Source organism: Mesitornis unicolor, unplaced genomic scaffold (genome assembly GCF_000695765.1).
Source record: "Mesitornis unicolor isolate BGI_N332 unplaced genomic scaffold, ASM69576v1 scaffold11004, whole genome shotgun sequence".
NCBI classification, from domain to species: domain Eukaryota; kingdom Metazoa; phylum Chordata; class Aves; order Mesitornithiformes; family Mesitornithidae; genus Mesitornis; species Mesitornis unicolor.
The window spans coordinates 57,325-83,910 of record NW_010179441.1 but is presented as its reverse complement, the minus strand read 5'-3'; the positions used below and the strand labels follow the sequence as shown (position 1 = coordinate 83,910).

Here is a 26,586-nt window from a genome sequence, read left to right as displayed (position 1 = left end):
TGTCCACAGTCCCCCAGCAGGGTCTGGGGATAGAGACACATTGGCACATGGTACGAAATCCAGGATCCTGGCCTGCGGTACACATTAATAGTCTAGCACTTGGGGGCTTTGTCTTTAATTCTGTGATTTCTTGCACATTTAAACTACTGATCTAAGCCAAAGCCGCTGAGCTGTAGATTTTCATCCCTCATGCTGCAGCAATGTCCTTTAGCTTTCTAATATTTTCTAAACTGTGTGATGGCAGTAGGACCTGGGTTTTCAAAGACCTCAGCCTCCTACTGAACTTCTGTGGGGTTAAGCCAGGCTCTTCTTTGAGTGCCCCTGCCTTATAGACAACCCAGGGGTGTCCCCTTGCAGTCTGGTGGGAGAGCAGGAGGGAGAGGCAAAGCCAGGGCTGGTGATCTCTGGGGGAGCAGCCCAAGTCTGTGGCCAGGAGGGGACGGACGTGGCACTGGTAAGGAGAGGCTCTGAACAAGTGACTCACTGCTCTCTGAAGCCAAAATGTGTTCAAGATGAACTTTCCCAGCAGAAATATTGGTTCTGGGTCTGGAGTTCCTCATTCCATGTCACTCCTGGAAAGGTGCTTGCAACGTTTCAAGGATCTTCTAAATACCAGCAGCGATGAGATGATGTAAACTTCATCAGGAGGGGCTATCACAAGGCTGGGGAGTATGTGGGATCCTTGCATTGATTTATGTTTTGCAGTTCTGGGTGTTTTGGTTTTGTCTTCCAAGATCTGTACTCCCTTCTGTCTCTGTGAGTGAGCTGCGGCTGCCAGCGAGCTGAAAACAGGGAGCAGAGATGACAGTTATGGGCAGGGATGGAAATTAAAGTGCTCCCAGGTGGCTTCCTGCCATTTACATGGCTCAGTCCTGTTTTCAAGAGCAGGGGGATAAAGAGCTCTGAGCTGCTCCCGTGCTGTGAGTGAAGTACATCCTTGCCTGCAGGGACAGAGCTAAGGATGCAAATCTGTGCTCCGGAAAGGTGTATTACACAAGGTGGTAACATTTTCATGAGACAACTGCATTCTTACTGTGTGTGGGTTGTTGAGTTTATCAGTGTTCACAGTTGATTCAAAATTAAATTTCAGTTGTTCACAAATAACGTGTTAACAGGAAGAGAGGAAACCAAGGAAAATGTGAATAGCTGGATTAGGCTAGCAAGGGGTCCTGCTCACCTTTCTCCGTGCTGTGATCAGTACTGCACGCTCAAAGGAAACCGCAGCAAAGCTTTCAGTGGTGTTGGTATTTCCTGCTCCCAAAATTAGGCTTGCACCACATTATGCTGGTGATGAGCTTTAAATTCTCATTTCCCAGGAAGAGAAGACGCCAAAACCATGCCAGTGCCAGGACTGCTCCAGCACTGGTGTTCCCCATAGCTGCAGGTGGACCCGGCTGTGGGACCCCTCACTGGGCGCTCTCCAGTGGCCAGCAGAAATTGAGCCATTTTCTGTCATTCAGCAGCTTATAAAACACAGCAGGTTGCCAAGTCTCTGACAAAGGAGCTGCAAAATTACCAGCAACTGCTGGTACTGCTCATTAACCACTTCTTAGCTCTTTAAGTGCTTTAAATTGGGCTTCATTTATGTATTTTCATGAGTGCTTCTGTTTTTCTTGGCACTGCTGGACCCAGGGTCACGCCAGACTCACTGGAAATCGCTATTTCCCTTTCCCTGGTTGAATTTGTTCCCCCCCCTTTTTTAGCGAGCATGCAGGGAGATGTAACCTGAAGGACAGTGCATGCTGCCAGCGCTTGTAAATATAGTTACAGCGTGTGAATGGGATGGAGCCGCTCTATTTCTGTCTGCAGCAACAGCACAAAGGCGTTAAGGAGCTGTGGTAGCAACAGGAGGTGTTGGCAGCGGGGGCTGCTGATCCCCTCCAGCCGACCCCGTGGGCTGTGCTACCTGGTCTGCCACAGCCATTGGCTTGCTGTGAATAACAGCAGTGTATATATATAGTCCCTGAAAATTAGTAGTTGGTATAGTGAGGCATTATGTTGAGACACAGAATATACACAGACACAGTCTCAATACAGTATATAAACACACCTGCTGCACTGTATGTGTCCTGACCATCCCAGCTAGGGAATATGGGTTTTTTTACAGGAAAGTCTTAGCAACTGGCTGATACAGCTGAATATGGTAACAGCATTATAGGGAGAGTGAAGGTTGCTTGTGGCAGGGGAAGGAACCAGGGCATATTCAGGCTGTTTGACTCAGAGACCCTCCTCTGACAACTCTGGTCAGAATTGTTTTTCACCTTCTGAGGCATCATCTCAGCTGTGACACTGAAGTGAGGTTGGCTGGGAGCCTGGACTAGTCTGGGGCTGTCTGCAAGTCCTTTTTTGTGTCTAGGTATAGTCCTCCTTTGTTAGCTCTTCATTTTTCCAAGGAGGCTCTGACACTGCAGTATTATCTGTCTATGATGTCTCTCTCTGATCAATTTTATCAGATGAAACTCTCCTTGCCTTCCCTCAGGTGAGCTCAGACAGGTCTGGGTGATGGCCAACAACAAGCTCAAAGAATGGAAATGACAAGTAGGTTTTGTTTTGCTGCATTTGCTGTTGAATCTGCTCCAGAGCATCTCTAGTAACCTCCTGAGCCTCCAGAGCAATGTGAGTGTCTTCCCCACATGCTCCCAAGTACGGATGGCTGTCCCTGAGACCTGAGTGCAGGACAGGGCGCTTGGGCTCTGCAGGACACCAGGAGCTCTGCCCCACATTGCAACCCTCAGCCTGCCTACACTCCTGGCCTCCTGGCCCCAGCACCTGCCCATTTAGCCCCAAACCAAAGGTGGGACAAAACTCCGCAGTGCCAAGAGGTGGTGAGACTGAGGGCTTTGGTCTGGCTCTCTGCGGGGGTAGAAGCAGCCACCCAGCACGGGGGAGCAGGCTGTGCCGTGCAGCCAGCTTGTACCTTCAGCTGTTTTCTCTTAAAATACCCACTGGTGTCAGTTTTTACATCCTACAGTCTTTACCCCAAGCTGTGTATCTCACCCTTAAATGGAGTTACATTTTTAATTGCTGGCAGAGTATTATTATTAGATGCAAGCCTGATGCTAATGCGCTGTGTGGCTCTGTGGAGAGCTTGATGAATCTACTTCATCTTTCAGACAGGCGGGGATGAATCATCCTGCTCGTCTGCAGGCAATGCACATCCTAAAATGTGTCTTCTCCCAGTCTGAACTACTGCAGAGACCTCCACTTGAGGGACGAGCTCACTTGAAAGCTGCTCTCCAGCCCCGTTATCCCACTGAGAGGCGAGGGAGTGCTGCGAGGTTGGCAGCTGCATGGCAGCAGCAGCCGCTTGCTACCTATACAGCAAATGTCAGCCTCAGTATGGGGAAAATCTGACCTGTTGCTCAACAACTGGCTACCAGTGGTAACTTATCTCAGGGGACCATGGCATGTGTGTAGACAGAAGACCTGTCTCCTAGCCATGGAGTAGCAAAGAGGCTTGCAGAAATGAGTGTGGATTCATGAGCCCACTGAAATGGGGATATTTAGTTCCCCCCCCCGTCCTCACAAGCCACCGGTGTGCTAACTGTGGGGACGTAACAGAGGAGGCAGGGAAGGAAGGTGCAATGAGGCATCTCAGGGCCACCTGTATCTCCCCTGCAGCACGACGCTTTCTGGGAATGCCCATGGCTAGAATGACTGATTGCAAAAGCCACAGCAACAAAACACATTGGGACCATGGTGGGGCTGGAGCTCCAGCAGGTGTGTGGCTTGCCCTGGGGTGATCCTGTTGGCCACTTGGCAAATGTTCCAGGCTGGACGTTGCTTGGTGTTTAAGCAGATGCACTTTTCAAACTATAACCTATTGCCATTTTTCACATGTATCAGTGTGCATATGTAGTACCTTTGGATCAGTCTCTTCCAAATAAAATTTTAAAGACTGGTTGTCTAAGGATGCAGATAGAAGCCACAGCAGGATGCTCAAACATCATTCTCTGAATAGGAGTTGGCATTCAAGAAGCTTTGAAAGTAGGCTTCTGTCTGCCTAAATAATTTTTCAGCTCCATCCTGTACTAACTCAGGCCCTTGAGTTTAGTTTTGATAGGTGAGAAGGTTCATGCTCGCTGTATGACTGCACTATTGAACCTCCAGAGTAGCCTCTCTGTACATAATGGTGTTAAAGGGTTTTTTTCAACTACCAGGACCAGGAGGTGGAATTACAGTTCACAGAAAGTAGGAGACTGTGTCTTCTGTCTGCTAGCTCTTTCAAAGAGCACCTAGGAATTGTAGTAGGCAATAAGATACTGGACCAGAGCAGTGGGACTGTAACACAGTGAGGGACAATTAATTAATTGATTAAACCAACTGACAAGTCTATGAAAATGCAATCAGTACATCAGTCCACTGAAATTCTATGTCTGAGAGCAAAAGAAAATACTTCTCCAGTTCTTAGCTTCACTTTGTAACTCATTAGTAACTCGAATGAAGTGTTAATCTCGAGGCAGTGAGTCAGAACTGGAGGACAACCCAAGCCTTCAGCCGGCTGTACTGCAATTGCCGGGTGCAGCAGTGTTGGAGGACAGACAACATTTTGTCCTGGTCTGCTACTTGCTCCCTTTCACCCCAAGCTCTTCAGGGCGTGTGTCCCTCGGCTCCCTTGGATCCGTTCTTGGCAGGAAGGGAATCTCCATGGAGCAGGGTCTACGGTACCTGCAGGGAAGGGAGCTCCCCGCTAAGTGAGGATGCTCCATGCTTCTGTGCAGCGTTCACACAAGAAGCAAAGCCAGCCTTGCACAGTGCATTTGGGATACAGGTTAATTTGTTGTCTTATCCTTGTTAAAGAAAGATCTTTTGGTAGGTATGGGTCAAGTATTTATCAGTGTTTTGCTGGCAGGGCACTACCTGCCAGAATCTTTCCAAGAATGGGCTTTTTTGCTGTTTCCTGAGGCTGCAGTTATAGATGTCATGGGGAGAGACTGCAGCCCTTCTCTGCTGGGCTGAATCACGATGCCAACACTTCTATTGCAGAGCCCGAGCCGAGCATGTGGTGTCTTGACTAAATCTGATTTTCAGTGGGTTTTTTTGCAGATCACACAAGTGAATTAATTCCCCCTACTTCTGTTTCTCTCACACCAAATGGATCCCATAAATGTTCCAGTGATAAAACATTGCAGCAATTTCCACATTTCCAAGATTACACTGATAGGGTACATTCCTGGAAATCACTTTCTGTTTTCTGCTAAATTTTTTTGGAGGTCAGAGCCCTGGGTACTATTCTTCCTAGACCAGGGTTAAATTCTTGCCCTTTTCACAGACCCGTGGGGATGTCTGTAAAGTGCAGAGGCTGATGGAGAGCTTTGCAGAATGCAAAAAGGATCTTTTCTGTGTCTCTACCAACTGCCCTTAAGGTCAGATGCTGCAGTTCCTACTTTTCTTAATAAGCCTCAGTTAAAGCAAGTGCCCCTAGGAAAAAAATAACTCTGGTTACCTATATATAAAGCTTTTCATTTTAGTAGAGAAAAATTTGGGTTTGAAGAGGCAAAAGGCCACTGAACTGAAATCCTTGACTGGAAGAGTAAATTACCTTGGAAATGAAACTGGTGTTGCTACAGAGCAGGGTAATAAGCCCTGTGACGTGACAGTGTGTTGAGATTATGATATATCTGACTATGTAGGAAGAAAAGCAATCTCTGCCACAAGAAGTAGAAGAAATGGGAATTGTCGTGGGTATTATTATTTCTCCTTCTCTTCCTTAAAAATTATTTGAAGTGATGGAACCTAATACTGTGGTATGAGAATTACGTACAGGTCTGGTAAATGTTCCTGTCTGTCTTTGTGCTTCTATTTTCTCAGCCTCTCAACATTGCCTACAGTCACATCTATAGCTCCTACCGCAATTTTGTGGGGCCACCTCATTTCAAGACGATCTGCAGGCTTCTCGGCTATCAAGGCATCGCAGTGGTCATGGAAGAGCTGTTGAAGATTGTCAAGAGCCTGGTAATTCTCAGCCTAACCCTGGCAATGGAGAAACTTCAATGCCTTGAGAGGTGCAGGCCTGAGAGTGAGCCTGGGCTTTGGGTTCAGGGTGTTCACATCTGGACACCTTCATGTCCCTTGGTCCACACTGAAACACTTGTATTAACAGTCTGATTTTCACTGTTGGTGAGGAATCCCACTGATTCCTGTGGGATGATGGAGTGTTTCCACCATCCTGAAGAGTTTACTGTGATCAGCCACCTACATCTGGGGGTGTTGGAGTTGATGCTTTGCTAACAGCCACTAGGAAGCAATGGGGTGGGACATGGCACCCACAGCCCCTCAGCACTGCCTGTGCTGCAGTCTGGGAGACCTTCAAGACATGCCCTTGCTCAGCAATAGCACAAGAGCACTCGGTCTTGGAGCCTTGTGATAGCCCTGGAGAGCTGCAGGAAGGTAGAGAGCAGGCAGCAAAACTGATGAAACCAACATTTTGAGTCTTTATAAGAAAATTCATGTGATAGGTGAGTCCTTATTCAAGCCATACTGCCCATTTCCATCAGATATTCTGAAGCCAGGCTGGCAATAACACTATCTGCTTTCTAGTTCTCTTCTTTTTCAGAAGAGAAATGTGATGTCTGCAGGGAAATGATCCCATCTGCCCTAAGGGCACTAACAGCACAAAGATTTTATGTTTAGCTAAATAGCATTTAGTGCATAATCCCATATAATATCTACAGGATGCAGGTGTGTAACTCCAAATGACAGGAAGCGCTTTTATATGGACTAAGTATATACTAAGAAATACACTTCTCTCTTGTCCATATTAGTTCAAAACATCAGATCTGCAGAAGCTTGGTCTGCATGCATGTAAATTCCCTTTTTAAATTCTGAATATCTGGTGATCATTCCTCAGGTGGAAGGAGCATTTCCTGTGCTGGGGAATAACTCCTATAGCGGCTCTGGTGAAATGCTTTTTAGGTTAGGAGCACAAGCCCAGCTGGATCTAAGACTGAGCCTTGTTTGGATTTCAGCTGCAAACAATGCAAACACATTGCAATACAGCAAGCTGTATTTTGAAGTTGAAAATCCATGCAGCTGTGGTTTATTATTTGGGAGGAAGCTGTAAAAGCACTCTTAACTCCATATACTTGGGCTGAATTCTATATTTGAGTAAAACCCAAATTAAGCAAGTTATTCTTGGACTCCAGCTGAAGTTTCATGCTGTGCTGTCAGATGTGGACCCATCCACAACCAGCATCTTTCAAAACCAACGCCAGGAGAAGCCATCATTCCAGTTTAACCTCCTTTTGTCTCCAACAGCTACAGGGCACCATCCTGCAGTACGTGAAGACTCTGATCGAAGTAATGCCCAAGATATGCCGCTTGCCAAGACATGAATACGGCTCTCCAGGTGGGTGCTACAGATAGATGCTTGAGCAAGAGCTCGCCCACATGTTGGTACAGCATTTGCTCAGGCACACACTAGTAATTAAACAAGGTTGGCTCCCGACAAGCCAGTGCAACATGCAGCCAGGCTTGCTGGGCCCCACGTTCAGCTGCTTTGCTATTGACACTGGAACACGTGTAGGAAACTTTTCCAGGAAATCTCCTGTTGGAAATTTCCCTTTGAACACACAGATGACTGGTGAATGTAGCTTCTATTTTGTTTTCAGGATTTTGTAAGCTTTTGTTATTGTGGGTTCACTGATATTTTTCAAAGTTCTGCTTAGTTGATGCAAAGACTTTTTGCATCAGTCTGCCATTGAGCTGGACAGGGAAACTGTCTGGTACACATGAGCCAGCACCAAGACCTCTGTTACAGTCTTGAATCTGTTTTTTTTCTCTGATGAGGAAATCCAAGGACTTCATGTGAATTACTCCCTATTTCCCAAGGGTTACTGAAAGCAGGGTAAGACACTGTGTACTGGTTCTCCCTGATGCCAGTCTCCATCTATCCATTTAGCAGTTACAGCTTGCAATTTGTAATTAAGGAAATATCAGTACTGGTTGTCTTTTTATCCAAGCTATCAGAGGGTGATTCTTCTCTCACTTTACTGACTGTCCTTCCTTGTTTTTTAAGGAATCCTGGAGTTTTTCCACCACCAGCTGAAGGACATCATTGAGTACGCAGAGCTGAAGACTGACGTGTTCCAGAGTCTCAGAGAAGTGGGCAATGCCATTCTGTTCTGCCTCCTTATCGAGCAGGCTTTGGTAAGGCAAAACCCCCTGCGCCAACAGATCGTACTTGAAATTGCCAGCTCAAGAGTATAAGTGGAAGTGGGTTCTCCAGCAGAAGAGTTTGGGAAATGTTACTTTCCAGCTTCTCGTGTGCTCAGGGTCTCTCTGGGGCTGTGTTATTGGGGTCTGTGGGCATGGCCATGGGGATGGTGTGCATGGGCGCTTGGTCACTGACATCTGGGATTGCTGAAGGAGAATCTGAATACTGGAAGATCTAGATTTCGTTCTTGGACCCAAAGGTGCCCCATGTTCATCCTTATCAGAAATAAAACCAACTGGAGCTTATTTCTAAATTGTAAGCTCTTTGGGGCAGGAATCAATACTTTTTAATATACGTATCTGTACAGTGAGAAGTAGATTTGAGCCCTCTGCTCTTTTGGGGTGCCAGTGCAATGTAAAAACCTGATTGATTCTCATGGTGATAAGGATAAAGCAATCCAACAGGAAGGCAATCTCAGAGGAGCTGATGATATATTTCCTATGACTTATCTTCACTGAAAATTTAGCTGGAGTGATGACTTGGTATTGCTCCCTGCACAACTCTTTTGCACGTGCACAAGTCTCAGCCTCTCAGCTGATGTGATGCCCTTTCTGGTACGGGGCAAAGGCTATGGCTGAGTGCCACACATCTTACCTGCTAGTTTTCACACAATAACTTTATAATGAATTTATCTCACAGTTTGGCCTGGAGCCAACTGAGGAGTGTTCAACAACACAATTTTACATTTAAAATGCATATTTTGTGTCCTAAAGGGGCAGGTTTTGGCAGGGTTGTTTCAGTTTTTCCAGAAATATTTCAGAAAGACTTCCTGAGCATAAGATGGGATTTCCAAGCAGAGCCAGAAAGTTTTGTTCAGAGCGAAACCAGAAGAAAATTTAAAGATTCCAAGTTTCATCCACCATAGAGCACAAGGAAAACTGATAATCTCTGCATGTCCTCAAAATGGATATTTGTACTCTGGCCTTTGCATTTTAACCCCAGATCTAGACACTTAGTTCTTTATATGATGTATCAGACACATTCAATGAGCAGTAGTTGCATAAGATTAAGAAAACTAGAGATGTGTATCACCTAGCAGCTTGGCGTTAATAGATTGACCAGAGCTGCCAACTGTATCCTGGCAGTTTCTGTTCTTTTTGTGACTTCATCGCTGCTTTCTGCTGTTCTCGGTGTTGGATTTTATGCTAGATGTACTGCATTTGACTTTTCCATCCCATCTTTAAATGGGTACTTTTAGAAATCCTTCATTTCAATGCAAAAACATCCTCCAGTCTCAGGAGATGTACACCAGCAGTGTACTGGCATTTTAGAATAGCAGAAAATAAGACGGTGAGAATTTGGGGGTTGCTTTAGGAAGGCTGCCTGTTAAAGTCCACATCTGCCCCCTTTCTGTGCCAGCCAAAGTCTCTCCCTCTCTGATCCCCAGTTTTTCCACACCGAGATAGCTTTGGAATATAAAGCCATTTTGCACACAGCGGGCACTGGTTCTCACTCATTGGAAGATGTCAGATGTGTAGAGCCATCATGTAACAAGATTTTCCCTCTAATGGAGCTCTTATGCAGCAGGAACAATTGCTTTTACGGTGCAATTATCTTCGAAGCTGTTATAAGGATTGAAGGCTGGTGGTATTTGCTGGCAGAGACTGCTCTAGGGAAGATGCACAGTCTGCTCTATTCTACCCCTTTTTTACTGCTTAAACTTGAGGAATGAGGGGTTGTTTGGGACTAAATTTCTAAACAGAATTCTTACAGGTAATGGGCCTTGGGGAGGAGATCTATTAATAACATGACTAATTTGGGGACTGGTATCAGGTGAATGCAGGCTGCAGATGGTGAAAATACTCTTTATCAGAGGGAACCAGCAGTGAAAGAACATGCATCTCTGAACAAAGAGTGTTTTGCAAACAAAATAACCAAGGTGATAGGCACACACCAGCAGCATCAGCATCCCCCTACGCATGGAGGGACCCCAGGCTGTTCCTGTCTCTCCAGCACTGTGTCACAAACTGCACTCCCACAGACTCGCTCTCATCCCAGCATCCATGCGCCAGTACAGCCTTCTGCAGCTCCATGCTACACCGTCCACTCCCCCTTGGCTGGAAGGTGGGGTGTCCACCTGTGTATCCCAAACAGGCTCAGCTGAGTCATTCCATCTGGCCCAAGTATCTTTTGCTGTGCTGTCATGGCCTGCTTTCAAGTGTGTCTAAATCTCTACCATAAGCTCAGAACTGAAAGCATGTCCTAGAACCAGACTTTTGTAGGAGCAGACTATTGCCTTGTTGTGACGCAATGCCTCTGTGTTAAACAGCTTTGGTTTCCTTGCTGCTGTTTCCCATTGCAGACTCGTATACAATGTATTGTCAGCCATCGCTCCTCAGTCTCCACCTGCCTATTTCTAGGTTTCTCCTCCTTGTGCATCTGTGTTTGGGATTATTTTTTCTCAAGTGCATTGGCATGCATTCTCTCAGGTGGCATCTCATGATGTTATTCCTCTCTGGACTTATACATTATTCTCCCTGGTGCCTACACCACTGGGATTCTGGTCTGATAGCACCGGCTGAGAACACCAGATAATTTCGGATCAACATATTATGTACCTATTTGCAGTAAAGCCATGCATCAGTATATTTTACATGTACACATCCTAAAGTCACTAAGCCAAAGGGTCATTTCCACCTGGGCGCTCACTATAAAAATAAACAGCAGGAAGTCATCAGGGTAAGATGAAACTGAAACCTCCATGTTCGTTATCCCCTCTTACTTGCAGTGTTAGTAAGCGAGACAGAAAATAAATATAAAGCTCTGGCTTTATACAGGCAGGAAGTAACTTATTTGAGTTACGAAAACTTCCTGGCTTAAGTTGAGAGGTATTTCTTTCAGTTTTAGTTCATTTAGATTCAAACCGTTGGAGTTACTGCTGAGTTGGGTTGGATTTGAATAGGTGCCGTAGACATGAATTGTTGCAGTGTTGCCCAGGTCCCTGAGCCACACACTCAACCCCTATAGGTATTTTTTAACTTACTTTATCTTTCTTTCTTCCTGCCTCAGTCCCAGGAAGAAGTTTGTGATTTGCTGCATGCTGCTCCCTTCCAAAATATTTTGCCCAGGGTCTACATCAAAGGTAAGAAGCTGTGAGAGAAGCAGTGGGCAGACTCAGAGGTCTCTGCCCAGAAGCTGTTTCTCTCCCATTTCTGCTGAGGATTAGTTCTGGCCTTCCTTCCCCCTCGTAATAGATAAGTGGATACAGCCAAAAGTCAGGTAGAAACAAATGCCAAGGGTGCATTTTCTGTAGCCTAGTTACAGACTGAAACCTTAGTCAATCTGGGGGTTCCCTTAAGGTTTTAAAGCCATTCTGCAGCCTCTTTGGAGAATGACAGCATGAAATGTCCATCTCAACAGGAGTGAACAGTAACAGGGACATGCTTTTGGACATGTGTGATAAAGCTGCTGCTGAGACTGCGATCGCACATCCCTCCCTTCTCTGCATCACTGGTTCCCTCATTTGCTGTCGGTTTGGCTCTCTGGTCCAAAGTCTCGTTGGATGGTTGCTGGGGGGCAGCTCTGAGCAAGCTCGGCGGAAATTGCGGGTCTCCACTTCCTCCTCTCATTTCACTGTTTGCTGCTCGCTTGACAGAAGGAGAACGCTTGGAGGTGCGCATGAAGCGTCTCGAAGCCAAGTATGCCCCACTTCACCTGGTTCCCTTAATAGAGAGGCTGGGCACTCCGCAGGTAAGGACTTCATTGAAAGGGATGGCTGTTGAAAATTCATAGCAGTCCCCAGATGGCCTGTTTGGGAAAGTGAACCTCTTTTTTTTTTTTTTTCCTTTTTCTTTTTCAAATCATGAATCGGACAAGAAAATCCAAATCCTTGCCCTAGCAGACACTTCGAAGGGAAATCTGTGAGCGGGTCCAGAGATGGTGTTTTGCTGCCTCCAGTCTGGAGAGCTGGCAGGGAGCTGTAAGGCAAGCATGCTAGAAGCCAGCTCTGCATAAGAACAACTCGGAAAAACTCTTCTCCATTTTAAAAAGATGGAGAATTGCTGGAGTGGTTTGAGGGGAAACTTTGCAGGGCTGTCCCTGGCTTAATCAATTGCCATCACTTTTGGGGTTCCCATTTAGGGCTGCAGTGTGGTCCATTTTTAAGCTCATCCCTGTCAAGGAACACATTGGAGAATGGTTCCCCTCCTGGCCCATGCTTAGAGCTTCAGCACATGCTTAAAATTACGGCTCCATTTAAGCGTTTTCTTGAGGTGGGTCTCAGCATGAAAAAGACCTCTTGTGCAGAAATTGGGTACTGTTAAAAATATCTCCATAGACTGATCACTGTAATCGGCAAAATTTGAGCTCCATTGATATCAATAGCCAAATTTCCACTGCCTGCTTAGTGCGGTTGATGGGATAAAAATAATTCAAAGTATTAAATGAATCAACACCCTTTTTCTGTAATGCACTGCTGAGGAATGAACACTCAGTTGTATGAGGTGACAGATCTACGGCAGGCAGAAAGTTGTTGATTTTTTTATTTTCCTGATGGATCAAGGACATTTTGAACTTTGCTTCATTGGAAATCATATAAAACGAAGAAATTGGCTTTGTCTTACTTTGTAGACACTTCTCTCACTTCCCATTGACTTCCTTTTAAAGGAGACACTCGAGAAAAAGAATTCACCTCTGTGTTTTTGTGTCTTTGTGTTGGTCTCTCTATCTCTCTTCCTTTCCATGCAAAATCATCATTGAAATCTGCTATTAGAGTCCACTCGTTGCTTATCCCTGCCTTAGTTATGATGGTGATGAAAACAAAAGGTATTTCATGTCCCGCTAAAAATTAATTTTTCTGTAAACTGTTTCCATATTCATCACACAGGTACAGTTGAGTACCAGATCTTTTTTGAGCTCAGATGTAAATGAACACGAGTCACTTTCTATAGGTGCCTCCATAGCTTCTAAGCTTGCTCCTTACGCAGATTTGAACATGCATTTTGGAAATGCAGTTTTGGACACAGACTATACAGGAATTTTTCCTGCCTTTCAGCAATAGCCCAGAACCTGAGCAGAAGTTGCCTGCTAGATGCCTCCCCCACAAGGTGGCCCTATGCATTTCATATAAGTACATGCTGTGAAAGGGCTCAGCCAGAGGCTGCTGTAGTTAGTGGGGATCTATCAGGCTTTGGGTATGGTTCTTGCAAGCTTTCCAGTTCATGAGCTATAAAAGAGGTATGGCACAACTGGATTTGTGCAATGGCAGGAGAACTAACTCTTGGTGATTGTTGTAAATAATTGCTTTGCATTAGGAATCCAGAAGCAGTGGTTTGATAGGTGGTTCATAAAGAACCAAGACGGTCAAAGTGGTTCATTAAAGGAATCCTCTCCTTTTTAATGTTGATCAGGGATTTTCAGAAGTGTTTGGTCAGTCTGATTTTTTCACTAGAAGTAATGGGAGCCTTTCTTTTTGAAGGCAGAGGGAATAGTGGAGCCAGCACAGTGGCATCCTTTGACCATTTATCTCAAGAGCACCCTTTCTCTCCCAGTGTTAGAAATCAGTGGCACCTCAGACTGTGAGGCAGTTCTGGCCACAAGACTAAGACCTCTCCAGCTGCCTTCACTGTGTTAGACATCTACCCAACGGTAGCAGTCCTGTATCAAAGACTGGTCTAATGGTGATGAATTTTAGAACCAAATTCTGTCTGTGAATGTGCATAACTGAGTGCCACTGCATCGTCTGAAAGCCAGATACATCCCTTTCTAGATTAAGATTTCTTCAGAAACAGTATAAGAAGATCATTGGACTAGTTTGTTACTAAAAGTGCCTGTTCTATCACTGTATCTTAGCAAACAGTAATGCTAACACCTAATTTATTTTTGAAATGGCTTTACTTCTACTGTGTCCCCATTTTGCCATCGTAGACAAGTGTGTGCAAGTGCTAATCTGTACCTATAAGAGCTTGGAGCAGGTAAGGAGAGAGAAAGTGTACAGCCTTTAGCTATAAAAACAAGATGGATAAAATTAATCTTTACTTGCTAAGCAAACATATGCACATACAGGCCATGAAACTGGTGATATTCCTGTGTTTAACAGATCTAGGGATCCCAGACCTAATCTGGCTTCTACTCAGCAATACGGCTTTCCCTTGACATTTGCTATTAGTTGAACATTAATTGATCCAAGGTTCACAGAATGTCCTTGAAATTGTGGCACAAAGAGGAATTATTACCCTTCAATAGCCACCAGACTAAAAATGATTTAGGTTACTGCCAGCGTAAACTGACAGTCAGGAAAGGGGATGTGCAGGCACATTCATGTTCTTTTAGAGTGGAATAAAGACGAACCAAGTAAACTGAGCATAATTCATATTCTTTATGTCTGGCCAGGGCACGTGCCTGCCCATTGTACCAGATGCTCTGAGCCTCCACAGTGATTCTGACTGGGGTGATGTTTTTACAGGCATTACAGGGACAGCTGGAAATGAAGCAACTGCTTAAAAACTACTTAAAGCCCCAGGAAGTCCCCTGGGATAGACAGGGGGTTGGTAAATGTCACACTTGCTCTGCAAACCTCTGCCAAAGTGGTGAGAGGGGTGAAAGGCTCTGCCTGTGGGGCCAGGGTGCTGCAGGGCCTACTGGGGTAAGCACGGCAGAGCCGCAGCCTCCCACAGCCATGGGCACGGCTCTTACAGCACTCGGCTCCCATTTCCCGTCTTCATTTTGGCAGCACTGCAAAGAGAAGTTAGTAACGTTGGTGGAAATGGTGAGAACGGGGGCAGCCAAGAGGGTATCAGGGCAGCGAGCAAACTCCACGCTTGCACCCCAGCCCCACACAGTGAGCTCAGTGCTCCCGTGGTGGGGGAGGCCCTGCTTGCTTATCTAAAATCCTCTTTTTTTTTCCCCTGGGGGAGCAATGAGGCTGAAAGGTTGAAATAAAGTCAGTTCTCTTTTCATTTTCCTCTTAAGGTAAAAGCCAAATGAACTCCATCCAACAGAGCCATTCCGGATTTGTCCATGTAAATCTGAGTGGGGATGTCACAGAAGTTCTCCACACATGTAAACCTTCCACATCTGGAACAAAATATTATTTGACTTTCTTATAAACCACAGGTTTTCCAGTATTAAGGTTCTGGTGGCTTCTCATCTTCCTCAGAGCTTTTTAACCCTATCTACAAAAGAAATAAAGCAAGCCATAGACTATTTACACTTTAAAGAGATGATGACGATATCCTTGGAAACAAAATGTCCCTGTTCTCTCCTGTTTTATTTTCATAATCTGCAGAAATCATGAAATTAAACCCAGCAACGCTGAGTAGCACTAATGTAACAGGACAGCGTGCTAGCAGCATTAAGGATCAGTATTTCTGATCAGAGCTTTGCCTTCATCTTTTGTCTTCTGACGTACATAGTTATTTCAAAAGACACTTAGGTTGTTGAAATATAATGGAGCGCAATATTAAGTCTTCGTCCATTTGCGGGATGAGTATTCTCTGGTGGGGAGTGCCATGGGAACAGCCATCAGAGGTAAGATTGAATCTCACACGGGATCTGTGTTAACTCTGAAGGAGCTGGGGAGACCGGGAAGCGTTAAGTCCAGCAAGAGGGTCCATCTGTATTACGTTGTCATTTCTGTTTCTTTGGTTGTCCTCCTCCTCAGCAAATAGCCATTGCCCGGGAGGGTGACTTGCTGACGAAGGAGCGGTTATGCTGTGGGCTGTCCATGTTCGAGGTGATCCTGACGCGAATTAGGAGCTACCTGCAGGACCCCATCTGGCGCGGGCCACCCCCGACAAACGGAGTGATGCACGTGGACGAGTGCGTGGAGTTTCACCGGCTCTGGAGTGCCATGCAGTTTGTGTACTGCATCCCCGTGGGCACCAACGAGTTCACTGCAGAGTGAGTGTCCGTGGCCAGCTCTGCTGTTAGCGCCATGCACAGGCCAGCGAGGCCGACAAGCCCCTGCGATGTCCTCAGCTGCAGCGATAGCCTCAGCTAGTGTAGAGGTAGAGGGGAAATGTGGGTCTTTGGTGAAAGGACTTTGGTGTGCATGGACTTAAAGAGGTGCCCAGAGAGCTTTCTATCTGAACAGATGGGGAAAAGAGCAATGTAAAGGGACATGCCCAAGGTGACAAGCAAGAAGGACTTGGGTAAATGGGCCAACAGCCCAAGTCAGAGGCTAGGTCCTCATCCATCGTACCCTGTGATGCGCCCTGCACAGCCTGGCCCTGGTGTAATTCTGCATTTTGAGTTTGTTTTCTCTAGGTGTGCACCCACATTCTAGGAGTAGGACTGAATCTGATTTCCCTAGGCGTTCACCAAGGAAAGTTCCTGGTGCAATGGTAGGACTTTCTCTTACCTAACTCTATCCTGTCATCTTTCCCCACCCCATCACCCTGTCTTCCTTCCAGGCAGTGCTTTGGAGATGGGCTGAACTGGGCAGGTTGCTCTATCATTGTTCTCCTTGGGCAGCAACGGCGCTTTGATCTCTTTGACTTCTGCTACCATCTGCTGAAGGTGCAGAGGCAGGACGGGAAGGATGAAATCATAAAAAACGTGGTAAGTTGAAGGGTGTGATCCCAAAGGATCTGAACCAGCACACTTCTTTCTCTGTTTTCTGTCTTGCTTTGTCCAAACTGATAAATTATAGCCATGCCCGGTGTTAACCTTATTCAGACTGGACACACTCACTGTGAGATTTCCATCTGCAGTCTCAGCAGAGAGGCCAAGGTTTTAATTGGCTTGACAATGAAATCTTTTTTCTCCCAAAGCTTTTTGTTTCTTCCTGGGGTTGGGAAACTGGAGCAGAGAAGCTGGTATTTCCAGCAACCATCCTGTGATCTCAGTGGCTTTATCAATAAGCGGCTGGGAGTCTAGACTTTAGATCGGTTAACTCGGGACCACTCACTGACCTTGTTAATGCCCTGTCTTGAGTCATCAAACCCTATAATGAAGTGAGTCACCAGCCCCTGGGAGGTGCTAAGTGGAACTGTAACACGTGTTGTAGCTGCTTTGCTTTAGCAAAGGTTTCTGAGCAGCAGGGCAGAGCTACTGGTACTTTCTAGCCACTCAGATGACATAAGACTCTCTTCATCTGCTGTTTTTCTCCCTCACCATCGCTCCAGCCCTTGAAGAAGATGGCCGACAGGATCAGGAAGTATCAGATCCTGAACAACGAGATATTTGCCATCCTGAACAAGTACATGAAGTCAGTGGAAACAGACAGTTCCACGGTGGAGCACGTGCGCTGCTTCCAGCCCCCAATCCACCAGTCACTGGCCACCACCTGCTAGTGTGGACACTGACCCCGCACGGGTTGGGAAGGGAGAAGAGACTGAACCCAGCACAGCTGGGAGGGGTAAACTCAACGGCGTGAGACCTGGCAACAAAGACTGGGTATGCCTACTACACATGAGGACGCGTCTTCCCATCCAGCCCTGTTTGAGTGCATGTTCTTCTGTACCATCCCTGTGATCGGTTTTACTTGTAGCTTTCAGACTTGGGGGTGGGTGGGGGCGGGTGGGTGAAATGTGCTTTTCTTCCATGAAGTGGTCTGTTTTTTCCCTGTGATTCATCCAGTCGAACACATCACTCTGAAGCCATATTGCAGCCCCAAACGTGGGGATCCTGGTGGAAGAGCTCCATGTTTCCGCAGTGCCGGGAGCCCACTCCCACCGCAGAAGCAATGGGGCAAACAAACACCCCCGGTGACGTGTGCCACCAGCCATGGAGCAGAAGGGTCTGAGAACGAGCTCCTGATTGACTTTTTTGGGGGAAGAAGGGATGAAGGCAGGATACCACCTGTGGCAGCACCATGAGGATCAAATGATGGGCGCAGAAGAGCCATGCTGGGCTGGATGCCCCAGGCAAGGGCTGCCTCTGTGCCCTCTGCCATGCTGTTGGCCATTCTGGCATCTGTTAAAGGGACCTTTGGCACACGGGTTTCAGAATAGCTATGATGTAGTTGACAAATAACTCCTCAGCACTTCAGAGCTGAGGAAAGAGAAAATGGCCTGGTTTTTTCCCCCTGTTATGGGACATGCACTTCTTTTAATGCAAAAGGTTCTCCCCCGAAGACACATCTTCCATGGACTAAACAAGATTTCTTGCAGACTACAGAAGAGGCTGCATTCCTGTGAATGTGCTCTTGAACATATTCATTTGGGTAGAAATAATCACTGGTCCTGACAGGAGGCACACGTAGTTACCTTGAACATATGTGATCTTTGATCTTCAGCTAAGGATGAGAGCTGGGGTGTGTAATTTGTGTATGTTCTGGGATGCTATTTTCCCTCATTTTAGACAAATTCCGAGTGGCACAGTGACCAAATACCTTTCTTCAGAAAATGGTGACTGTCAGCAGGGCTTAGGAAACTTCCCATCGCTCAGAAATGATGAGATTGTTTAGAAGAGGTAAAATACAGGATAAGCATTAAAAAATACCCAGAATTTCCCAGGTTTAAAGGTACTCAGAGGGAACTCTGGAGTCTGTTTTCTTGTCCCACTCAGCTAATCTAAGATCCCTGGATATTGAGAACAAATTCAGTAGGAACTTCAAGGAGGATTTCATAACTCATGGTCTTCCCTGCTTCCCCTCAGTAGTGTCACTGAAGTGATACAAAAGCTCGTGCTTGAAGTTAAAGGAGATCAAACCACATGCTCCAAGAGAAAATGATGCTAGCCTCATCACTGGCAATATTTTAGTCTCTCAGCTTTAGGCAGGTCACAGCAGATAACTGCTGTTACAGCATAGAGATGTGATACTACATATTCCTTTCATCATGCCTGGTGAAGTGCATACTACTACAGGTGTTAAAAAGGCAGAGCCTGGGCATTTATTCTCGTAGAAGGAACATGTAATTAATTAGGAGAAGTGTTCCAGCTGGAGTATTTTGTCTTAGGAAACAACAGCCAGCAAAGTACTATTAGCAAGAGGAGATCTTGCTGGGTGAGATGAATTTGTTCTCCTGGACACTCACCACCTACTCCCTTGATAATCAATAAATACCCCACACGTGAAAAGCACTGGATATTTTCACACCTCGAGTTTCCTTTAATTACCAAGGCAGACATTTAAACTGCAGGGAGGAAATTGTGTGGCACAGTCATCTGAAAGTAACATGAAATCTCGGGAAGTCTGGCTGAAATCTGTGAGTGGCAGGGAAGGACCCAGCTCGGCAAGGTGAGTTGTTTTCTCCATGTTGTGAGGAGAAGCAACAGAAGAGCATCTGGGCCTCAATGACACTGCAGGGCTCTTGTTCTCTGTTTACTCTTCCACTAGGGATGTCAGTTCTGGTTTTGCAACATGGTCCAACACTTCTACACTACTGGAGTGAGAGTATCTACAGATATATATTTTTTAAAAGGGAAAAAGGAGAATCAAGCACTTTATTTTTTGTGGAAAACGAGATATGAGGAAGATAGATCTAACCAAGATCCTATTTTCCTGACCTACATAGTAAGTGCTTGTTATTTTGGTATGAAAGTGTTGCTGAAAAGGTGGCACAAGTCCCTGTCTGGCTCTCAGAGCCACCTGTGGGCACAGCACAAATTAAATGTCCTACTGTGTCTGACACATTGTGGGATGTTGGAGTCTTCTCAGAAACCAGCATGAGTAAGAAGTTACTACAAAAGGATGAACTTCACTACATAGCCCAGTCTCAGCTACCTAGACACAACAGGACATAGTAAGGTGAATTTAAACGCCTGTTTTCATCTGTTTAGGTCTGGAATGACTCATGAGGTATTTTACCTAAGCATGAATATCCCTTTGCATTCTTTTGCTGTAGTTTTGCCATAATAATTCTCTGAAACCCTGCAAAATACAGTTGCACGTACTTGAAAGAACAGGTAGATGAAATCTATCTGTTGCCCTCAGATTTGCTGGCAAAAACGTAAAATCCCTTCAGATTCCAAGGGATTAAATGTTTTGAGCAAAATGTCCAAAGTGCACGAACAAAATGTAAAGTGTTTTTGACTGTAGAGTGTATGCAGATGTTTTCCCTTGTTGCTCAAGTAGTATGAGGTATCAGCTAGGAATAATCTTATGGTCTTCATTTCTGAGATTTGATGTTGTCATCATTTTATTATCTAAAGAATGCAAATAGTTTTTAGCTTCAGTTCGCTATCCTTCCTTGACTGTGTATGAAAAAGAGCTCCAGGCTTAGGTCTTTAAAGAACTGCATGAAAATGGAATTTTTTTTCCTCCTATCCTTTTTTTAATGTCATTATTGGTAATGGAAATAGGGAACAAATTTGTGACAGCACAGATAAATAGTAACAGATTGCCACAGGGTCAGTTCTCCACACTTTCTGCCAAGTTTGGGTGTCTTCCTTGCAGATATGCTCTAATCCTATAGTTTTCAACCTTTTACAGTCTGTGGACCCCTATTTTTTTGTATTTATAGGGAAATGTGGACCCCTGTCTGGATACTTTAAGTCCACTGATTATGGGCCTGCTTTTTTACCTACATTTTCCTGCTTACTCTGAAGTAGTCTGCAAACTCCCCAGGACTTACCAGCCACCACTTGGAACATCTACTTCAAATACAAGTTGTTGGCTCGATAGAGGAATTACAGGGGGAGAAAGAATGGCCTGTGTTGGGAATGAAGTCAGACTAGGCTATTTTAACATTATAAACGGTGACTATTGGCAGTGCACTTGCCTTTTGTGGATGATGCTACACTTGACTTCTGATGATACAATAGAAAGGGGAAGCAAACTAGTTCAAGCTCAGCACTTCAAGGATTTTCCTTTTAAACTCTGACAGCACTTACTAGCATTGAACAACATGTTAGTCCTTTCTCTCCTGCATTACTCCAGTCCAGTAGGTTCATGTGTGTTTGAGAACAAAAGAAAAAAGAATTGAAGGTGTAAAAAAAAAAAACAAGAAAATATTCTCAAGAAACTCTTGTCAAATGTACCATATTTGTATGAAAAGCTGCTTGAGTTATTTTGTACAATGAATTTTATTTATGGTGAGGTATATTTACGCTCGTGATCTGATACGGTGTTAAATTTTTGATCCATATTTGCTATGCAGCTGAAGATGATATTTTGGTTTTGTATTATTATTTTTTGCTGTTGTTCTAAAATTCAGCTAACAGAAGCGTCCATCTCCATTAGAAATGCTTCTGCAAGAGTAAAGCATCTGGTACATGGTGATATGTCCCGTAACACAGCAACCAACAGTGTGTACAACAAATGTGGGATTACTTCTGTGATGAAGAGAAATAAAAATCGGGCTCATTCATGAGATGGGCAGACTTTACCTATTGGTGTCATTATTGTTGCGGTAACTGTTATTTGGGGAAAGCCTCCAGTTGCACCTGGCACAAAGAAAATGCTGAGAGGAATAATGGCAGCATTTTGTTGATAAAAACATTGAGCTTTTGACAAAACCAAAGAAAAAAATGAAGCTTTGTGGACAGCATCAAAACAAACAAATTTTCCTATCAAAAAGTTAGTATTTTTGAGAAGAACATCCTTCTACAACAAACTTTCATTTGAAAACTCATTTTAGTATAAGAGGGCTGGGGGAGAGAAAAATTACATCATTATTTTTAATAGAATTTGACAAGCCCTACTCAAAACAAAGCTAAACTGAGGAGCTAATTTCCTCTCATTACCACAGCCTTGTCAACTCAACAGGGGTCTTTTTATTCCAGGAGACTCTCCTTGCTATTTTTTTCCAAATTTCCATTTGAAAACATTCTTAGGTTTGTGTTAACAGCATCTGAGGAGCAGTCATGGTTGCTGACTGCAAGAAGGAGCAGTGGAAACTGAGGAATGAGGGTGAAACAACTCATCTATGCGAGTGGGACCACCTATGCTTCACCAGATCCAGACAAAATACTGTAACTGATGTTCCCTGTCATAGCTTCTTTCCAAGGTTTCCTCATGGCAACAGCTTCCTAGCTTAAGAGGAATAAAAATGCAGTGATTCATAGAATCATAGAATGGTTTTGGTTGGAAAAGACCATCAAGTCCAACCATCAAACCAGCCCTAAGTCCCCCACTAGACCATGTCCCTAAGCACGACATCTCTTGTCTTTTAAACACCTCCAGGGATGGTGACTCCATCACCTTCCCAGGGAAGCCCTTTCCAGTGCTTTACAACCCTTACAGTAAAGAAATTCCACATTCTTCACATAAAATTGGAATTGAACTTTACACCATGACCAGGCAGCTCTGTTGATCTTTCTGATGTGCTTTTAAGTCATGGGATACATGATGTGCCTGCAGCTTTGTGTGTGACTGGAGGACTATTTGCCCGGTGGTTGAAAGTTGCCCAATGTTTACTGATTTCAACATGGTTTTGCGATGGGGAATGGCAGAGAGGAGAGCAAGACTTTCTTCCTGACTCAGCCACTGATACCAGTCAGGTTGTTTGGCTTTCCTCCTTTCCTCCATCAAGACGTATTTTTCCTTTTTTTAACTCATTTTAGCTCTTGTCTCGTGGACACCCCAGTACTAAGAGCAGCCCTAAGAAGTGCCAAGGGCTGCATGCTCTCACCTGGAGCCAGAAGCAGTTCTTCCTTTAAGTATCAGAGTCCAGGACTCCATTTTGGACAACCAACCCTAAGGGACCAGCATCAAAGATACAGGCCTACATCCTTCTTATTAATGTTTCTAAACATGTTTACATCTACAGATTAAAGGCACTACACCAATGCAAAGAACATTAATGCAAAGTTCACTAATTATTGTTTTATTCTTTCAAAAACATAACAAAATGGGCCTTTCTGTGACCCCTTCTGCAAGCCAGGAGTGCCTTTCATATCTAGTTTTGCTTGATTTAGAGTTCTAATGCAAACACCTGGCAGATAAGAAGTCTGCAAACAAATGATCTGCTGATTACATGTCACTTCATCTCCTGGCACCCACTGCTGCTCTGATGCCTTGAGGCCTCCAGTGCCTGCTGACCACCCACCTCCTATCAATCACCATGCTGAACCCCCACCTCCTATCCATCACCAACCCACCACTCCTGTTCTGCCAACATAGATGGTTTATGGGGCCACAGTGACCTGGATCACTGAGCTGATCTGGATAAAAAATTTAACAACCCTGGGAGAAATGAGTTGGGGTGTGTTTTATGGCCTAATGACCCTGGATCACTCAGCTGCTCCACAGCACAGACCCACAGGTATGTACACTGGCACAAGGATGGCAACCCACCACGGGTGTGACAGGCTTGGGAACTTTCCATGTTCATGGCCTTGTCTAAACTCTTGGAGCACAAAATGACAGTCTCAGCCACTGCAGACATGTTGCCTTGAGATAGGCTGAATTAAAAGCTGTCTGCTCAACAACTCCAGTCTTTGAAGCTTTGAGCATCCTTTCATGTAGTGCTGCAAACCTCTGAACACCAGGCAGTCCCCTTAACCCCTACACATCAGGTCACTGTCAGAAGGACAAGGATTTACCCTCTCTTTCAAGCAGCAGACAGGTCCCTGGGGCCCTCAAACTACACAAACCCCATAGCTGAATATTGCAGCCCTGGACTGAAAGTTTCCACAGGAACCGTGCCTAGCAGACATTGAAGGGCAGAAGTTTCCACCACCTGTTAGCAGGATACTTCCACAATTGTTTGTAACACAGGAGAATTGATATCCAGTTTTTTTCCATCATTTTTTCCAGACCAGAAGAGATGAGCAGAGAAAAGCAAGGGAAAGAAAAGTCCTTTGATGTTGCTGAAGAGGTTATTTGCATGAAAAGTTGTCTTGCTCTACCCCTTGGATTGCAGTCAAGTTTTCTGTCCTGGAAACCAGTATTTCAGGAGGAACTGCATTGTTACAAGACTGAGCTGCTAAGGAAAACTCCCTGATTTCTGATGAGTTATTTTTAAGGAAACATCTGATGTGAGTATCAGCCAGTGAGGTCATAGCTTGGAGCTGAATCCCCTTAATTACAGCCTTTCCATTAAAACAAGGATATGAAGCAATAAAAGAGGCATTGGTTGCATCTCTGCTTTATTGTTATCAGTCTGAACTTGCCCTTAACTAAGCGTGGCAGGCAATTCCATGCCAATCCTATCTGGCTTTTAACTCCCTTGTTGCCATACGTAGCCTTGCTAAATCCATCAAATGCAACTCCTGTGACTCAGTGATTTTATATACCACAGCCCCTGCACCAGGGAGAAAGAAATGCGTGACACACTTGTGTCCCATGGTGGATTGCAAGATCTGCCTGAAGCTTCTCCCACGGTGGTGACAACTGGGCACACTCCTTCCCTGATGTCTGAGTCAGCTCACGCTGTGGCATCCCCTCCTTTTGGGACCTCTCCCTGTCATGTTACCTCTCTTCCCAGAAGCAAGAACAGCTTCTCCTGGAGATCTCACCCCTTGTCAAATCCAGCAAAAGTGGCTCATGGGGTCAAGTATCTTTGGGGGTGAAGGGCAGTACATGAGCACACACGTATGTGGTCACATTAGACCCTTGCTTTAGGAAATCAGGGAAGGTAAAGCTGTGACCCAAAGTGCCTTTTTCTTTTGACTGCACCACCCCCTCTGCTGTGGCAGTAATTTGGGAGGTTGTACCGTGACCTAAAGGATTATTTTAATCTCAGATCCTCTGCATAAAAATTTGCTCCCTCGCTAACACCTCTTTGTGCGCAGTGGGCAACTGCGCTCTGCACTGATGTCAACAACGCTCACCCAGAGAAGCTTGGAAATTATTTTGGACGCAGTTTAACTGCCAACAACCACATTGCCATTAGGACTTCCCAGCTATGAGCAAGACCTGGGGGTGTTGGAGAAGGTCCAGCAATGGGGAGAGCCTCACAGTACCCCTGAGCACCAGAGCAAGCAGGTGGAGCAGCCTGCGAGGGCACAGGGACACAAATTCCCCCAGCCAGTGCAGGCAGTCAGCACTGCAAACACAGCAAACACTTGTCCCACTCAGCCATCACCTCGGTTTCTGCAATGAGCCTCATATTCATACATTGCATTAATAGCTCTTAACAAGCATCAGTGAGTAAATTCACTAAATAAAGGCCAAATCCTGCCACCATTGTCTTGCCCAGAGTGTGTTTTGTCTGCATAATATATAACAGCAGCAGAAGTTGCTCCCAGAACACTGATAAATCAGTGCATGTTTCATTTCCTACATCAAAACCCACTGCCATGCAAGTTGGATTGATTATCAAGTGCTCCTGTGACAGAGGGGAGGACATGGGATTTGGCTGGCACAGTCTCTCCCAGCCAGTAACCTGCAGGTCTGTGACTGATGAGCAGACCCGATTAAAATCAAATTACTCACAAAACACTTGAACATTACATTTGCTGGAGAAAACAGCGGTACAGAGAGAGGATCAGGTGCTGAGTGACGGAGCCATGCGGCGTTAGCAATGCTGCAGTCTTATGGTCTAAGGGCAATTTCTGTACTAACAGGTAGAACAATTTTATGCGAGGAAAAAAGCAAGTTTTCAGACAGGCTCAGATCCTGCAGATCTTGCACCTTGATATTGCCTCATGGCAGGTACTATTTCTACCTATAAATGTGGGCTTGCTGAATAAAAGCTATTGGTTTTACTTATCTTTTACTGACTTACAGCAAAATCTGGTTACAGGCCCCTGCTGCAACAAAAGAGCTTTTGTATCTGCAGTAGGTTTCTGTGTACACATGACGCACAAACACAGGAAAGGAGGACGTCGGCAAGGGAGGGTGGGGATGAAGGCAAAACACTGGTGTGCAACATGCTCCAAAACATTCACACACTAATATTAGCAAGAGAGGCTTCAGCTGCAGTGAGATGGGGAGTTGATGGGGTAGCTACAGCCCCGATCTACGTTCTACGAGTTGAACACTTGGCCATGATGAAACTCCCCAACTAAATAGTCACAAAATAAAAGGCCATAAAATGAGTTTAAGTGATGGAGGAGCCCATGGGCTGGAGCCGACTTTCTCAGGGCTGGAATTCAGTATGGAGGAAGCTAAGTCTTTAATCTCAGCTGTTGATAGCAAAATTGTGTCCTGGACTTCTGATCTGGTGCTACACAGCACTTTATAGCACAAGAGTGCCCTTTTGTTGATATTTATTTTTCAGATGCACCTTTGCTGGGAACCTGGCCTTTCCCGCTGCAATTCAAAAGTCAGGAAGAATCGTTAGGGAAATTTGGCACAACCTTCAGCAAGGAACATGCCTTTGAGCAGAGAGTACATGATGCAGGGAACCCCACACCTCCATTAGGATATATCCATCTTCCCAAGACACCTACGTGTTTCTCAGCCCCCCAACTTAGCCCTGCAGTTCTACAACCTGCAACACAGCCATAGCACTACCTGGAGAACAGCAAACACCGAGGCTTGAAGCAACAGGCCACTTTCCGTGGGGCTGGGCTTGCAGGGGGCGGCGGCTTGCCCGGGCTATCGGCTGCCGGTGCGACGGGCCGGCTCCGTCACAGAGGAGAGCGGCGGGCAGGGGAGC

General features: G+C 45.4%; 1 protein-coding gene across 3 annotated transcripts in view; it reads left to right on the top strand.

Moving 5' to 3' along the window:
- Positions 1-17,448, top strand: part of CYFIP2 (cytoplasmic FMR1 interacting protein 2) — a 42,706-nt gene extending 25,258 nt beyond the window's left edge. For all 3 annotated transcript variants that reach the window (XM_010182777.1, XM_010182776.1, XM_010182775.1), the window contains 8 exons: positions 5,812-5,955; positions 7,258-7,348; positions 8,018-8,148; positions 11,225-11,297; positions 11,811-11,905; positions 15,816-16,054; positions 16,567-16,714; positions 17,281-17,448. In XM_010182777.1, the coding sequence (XP_010181079.1) occupies positions 5,812-5,955; positions 7,258-7,348; positions 8,018-8,148; positions 11,225-11,297; positions 11,811-11,905; positions 15,816-16,054; positions 16,567-16,714; positions 17,281-17,448 (1,089 nt within the window). The remainder of the gene's footprint in view (positions 1-5,811; positions 5,956-7,257; positions 7,349-8,017; positions 8,149-11,224; positions 11,298-11,810; positions 11,906-15,815; positions 16,055-16,566; positions 16,715-17,280) is intronic.
- Positions 17,449-26,586: the final 9,138 nt, after the last annotated feature.